This window comes from Asparagus officinalis, chromosome 4, assembly GCF_001876935.1.
Source record: "Asparagus officinalis chromosome 4, Aspof.V1, whole genome shotgun sequence".
NCBI lineage: Eukaryota > Viridiplantae > Streptophyta > Magnoliopsida > Asparagales > Asparagaceae > Asparagus > Asparagus officinalis.
In genome coordinates this window covers 55,142,232-55,146,424 of record NC_033797.1, presented here as the reverse complement: position 1 = coordinate 55,146,424, position 4,193 = coordinate 55,142,232, and the positions used below count along the sequence as shown (strand labels likewise).

The 4,193-nt window shown below is 34.4% G+C and overlaps 1 protein-coding gene across 1 annotated transcript in view; it reads right to left on the bottom strand.

Moving 5' to 3' along the window:
* Positions 355 to 4,193, bottom strand: part of LOC109837481 ((-)-germacrene D synthase-like) — a 4,981-nt gene continuing 1,142 nt past the window's right edge. The window contains exons 2-6 of the mRNA XM_020405740.1: positions 3,209 to 3,584; positions 2,082 to 2,300; positions 1,846 to 1,984; positions 1,407 to 1,655; positions 355 to 928 (exon numbers count right to left, since the gene is read on the bottom strand). Coding sequence (XP_020261329.1) covers positions 632 to 928; positions 1,407 to 1,655; positions 1,846 to 1,984; positions 2,082 to 2,300; positions 3,209 to 3,584 — 1,280 coding nt within the window. The 3' untranslated portion in view covers positions 355 to 631. The remainder of the gene's footprint in view (positions 929 to 1,406; positions 1,656 to 1,845; positions 1,985 to 2,081; positions 2,301 to 3,208; positions 3,585 to 4,193) is intronic.

Here is a 4,193-nt window from a genome sequence, read left to right as displayed (position 1 = left end):
CTCACAGGAAGAATACAAATGGATATGTGACATATGTCATAGAATTTGTATTTGGTTTAATATAATATGAACAAAATAATACCTAGGCATATAGCCATGGCTGAAATCTCAAACATGGAGACCAATGTATATTAATGTTGGTGTAGATTCATTACTTAATATAGGATTTGAAATATCTACCTCGCTTAATGCTTATTTCCCAAAGAATCAATTGCTTCACCCTAAGGTCTTCAGTCTCTCGTCCTTTCTTCTCTCTTTGATTTTCTTTTCTCTTTTTTTTTCTTTTATGTGGCGGAACAGGGACAGGAAAAGAAGAGGAGGCTGACGGGAATCAAAGGAATAGGGTTTTGGATATTTATAAAGGCTCTTTTTACTAATAGAACCCTCAAACAAAATTTGCATAAAAGTCCTCTTACACACTTATATTTATAAATTAATATTATTAACTCAATTGTTTGGATATCTATTTAAACAAATAATAACTTAGACTTATCATCACTTAGAAAAATTAGGGATATTACACTGATAGCACATGCTGGGGAGAAATCAAGCTCAAACAAGAGTTGATAGGCCTTAAGTAGAGGCTCGGAATCAAACCAACCCAAATCAAGCCAACATCTTATAGTAAATATCAGCCATGCACTGAGTGCAGCAGTAGTAACCCAATGTTTTGTTTCATCTCCCCTGAGGGATTTGTGTACCCATCTTCATGCTTGTATATGACTTCGGCCATACGAACAAAATTAAGTGCTAACATGTTGAGATTCCTTTGAGAAGGACATGAATACTGAAGACACCCCTGATTCAAATCTTTCCAGGCATTTGCAACCATTGTACTAAGTTTGAGACGTGCCACTTGCTCGGTTACTCCATGATCGTTCATGTAGCACTGCACGCTTGAAGCCACATGCTTCCTCTCTTGTTCCATCTATAACAATCAATAACAGTAGTATGTTATTATATAGGGATGTTCTTTGCGAATATATATAGCCTCATTACTATTTTTGCGTGATTGAGGATAGCCCCCTGTAATTCTATTGTTACAGATAGACCTACGGTGAGTGAAAAGTTATTGACTCTTTTACCCTCAATGATTTTTTTTTTCTTTATAGCCCTCCTTAGTTTAAAAGAGTTAAAAAATTTCACTAAGAGGGTCTATTTGCCGCAATAGAACTACAGAGGGTCTATCGACACTTAGGTGATACTATAAAGGATCTATTCACAATTATTATGCAAATTTACGTAGGATGTATTTCATTCTGTGAAGTTGAAGCTCCAAGCATAGTTTAATCTACATTATGTTGCTAGGCTCGATTGTTTCTCTTCTATTATGAATCAAATATCAAGAGCATGAATTGATCTTATTTTTCTTCTTTTTCCAATCTATTAATTCTAATTCTTCATACCTTAGTTGACACAAGGTCATCCCTTAGCCTTGAAATTAGAGCTGAGGCCTCAACAGCCTTAGGGACACTGAGCACCAAATCTAGAACAGCTGCAGTCACCTCTTGTTCCATAACAATGAGAGCAACACAAATTAGCATAGGATAACCGCTGCTCATAACTGAAATATTCAAGTATTCTTCCAATGTTGGCATGTATCCTTTGTTTGCCCATTTGGCTTCCTTAAAATATGCTCCAACCAGTGCTTTAATCTATTAGTTTGTATCACAAGTGCAAGAGTTAGCAGAGAGATGATAGTTCGAGAAACCGTTACTGAGCAATAGCATGCGATTAGATTTTAAATTAAAATAACAACGCGAATTTTTGATTTGTTTTTCACATTCAATATAAGAAGCTGATAAACTGAAAATTAATCAAATTAAATAGATCAAAGAATCATACTGATTCGGCCAAGTAATACTTATGGTGAAGCATTCCTTTCCTACAAAGTTCCTCCTCAATTTCTCTGATGAGACTCATGAATGAATGGAGATAGATAATCATATACTCAGGCATCTTACTCACATCTTGAACATCCCACCTGAAGAAGTGAAATTTGGATTAAATTATAATTGATTAACGTTAATAATTACATCTAGATTCAAATTAGTAATTAAGGGAGTATATATATCGAAAACCTTTGGATGGCATCATTGAACTGGTGAAGCTCCTCAAGGGTGCCATATGCATCAAATATGTCATCCATCACCGAGGTCAAGGCTATAATCTTGGTAAGAAGAATTCTACCTTCTGAGAATTGAGGCTCAAAATGCACCCCTAGGATCCAAAAATAGCATTCCACCACTCTATCTCGAGCAAAACTCAGCTTTTTGATGAGACCCAATTCTCTCCACCACCTATATAAATGGAATCAAGAAGAATTTAAACTGCAAATTAAATGAAATAATGTTAAACAAATTTTTTCTAGTTGTTAGAATATAAAACTATAATTAATCCTCATTCCTCAATACAATTTTAGAGTTTGGGTGTGTAATGATAGAACCTTTAAGTCGGTAGCTGCATGGCAATCTAGCTTATGTTCAAACTCCCACTAACCATAAATTTAATATGGATTAAAAAAACTTGATATCTTTACTTAAGTCCAGATTTCAGCTCACATGAAGGGTGCTCAAACTGCGGGAGCATAGTAGGATAAGAATTTTTCTCATCCCTTTTTTATTGAATATCAACTTTAGATCTTTGATCAATTTGTTTGTGATTTCTCATTTATTTACTTTTGTTAACTATGGGGGAAATAAATAAGGAAATAGATAACATTTATACTAGAAAATACTAATAAACGTTCAATTTAAATTTGTACGTGGTGAGGAAGAATATATTTAGTATATTCCTTAAAAATATTGTATCACATGTTTTACTTCCTAGTGCTATAAATAATATATATAAGATCAACAGCATTCTAATTGTTTCTCTGATTTTATCAACAATATGCTTTATTAATTTTAATGATATGTTAAATCTTTTTTCCAAAATTATAATCATTCTTTTAATTCGGGCTTGGCTAAGGGGCACCCTCTAACACACAGCCTCGGGTATATGAGGAAATTATGTTCCTGTGGATGCTCCTCCGAAAAGTTGAACCTGAGACCTTGGAGTACTACACATAGAGAGCTTATTAACTTGGGACCCTCTTGAGTAGTGCTTGTCATCTCTTACATTCATTTACTATCTATCTATCTATTTATATATCTTTCTATCTATTGAGTCCATGCGAAAAAAAGATGAAGGAAAACAAGATACGTACGTTGAAATAGCTTTGATCTCAGTCTGATGCATTGACTGCAAAAGGTTGAAATCAAGCTTAGCGAGCTCGAAGAAAACATGACGCCTTTCTTTTTCGTCCTTGTGCATGGTAAAGTAGTGTCTCGCCTCTAATCGCCTCATGCATCGATGGTACGGCATCTCGAGTGCTCGTTCTATCTGAGCTGCAAGAACACCATCCTTATCGTGCACCAACAGGCGCTCCATGTGAACCTTGGCAAAATCCATGGCTTCGTCCAATATCTCATCTTCTCGTGTCCCCAGCCAGCTAGCTTCATACAGAAACAGCAAGCCCTTGGCATCACGACTTAGCTCCTCCTTGAATTTCCCACCTTTATCTTTCAACTTTTTAAACACATCTGCGTTTAAAAAAAAACCAACATACACATATATTCTGGATGTTATAAAAATCGCCAACTCTATAATAAGGTTATTAATTTGGAGAAAACAAAACTTTTAGTTGTTGTTTGTGGATGCTGATGCACACGTATAATACATATCGCCAGAGACTCAGAATTGGCATGCCTACAAAATTGCACCCAGACTACAGGCAGAGACCCCAAATTGTACCGAGAATTGTTTATATATATATATATATATATATAATTTTTTAATATATACTATATATATATATATATATATATAAGTATATATAAATATATATATGGAGAGATACGCAATTCTGTGAATGGAGAAGCGCAATACATTATTATATATATATATATATATATATACTATATATAGTATATAAATATATATATAGATACTACTATATATATATAATATAGGGAGAGGTTTCTAATAAAAACACTCTTATGCCTAAAACTAAAATAAAGCCCTTCCTGTGCATCACATTGTGATCTAGAATCGAATCCATATGGCTGGGATTCATTCAGTCAAAACAGTGCAACAGACACATCAATTAATGTAGCCTATTAATTACCGTCAACGGCAGTGAATCGGCAGAT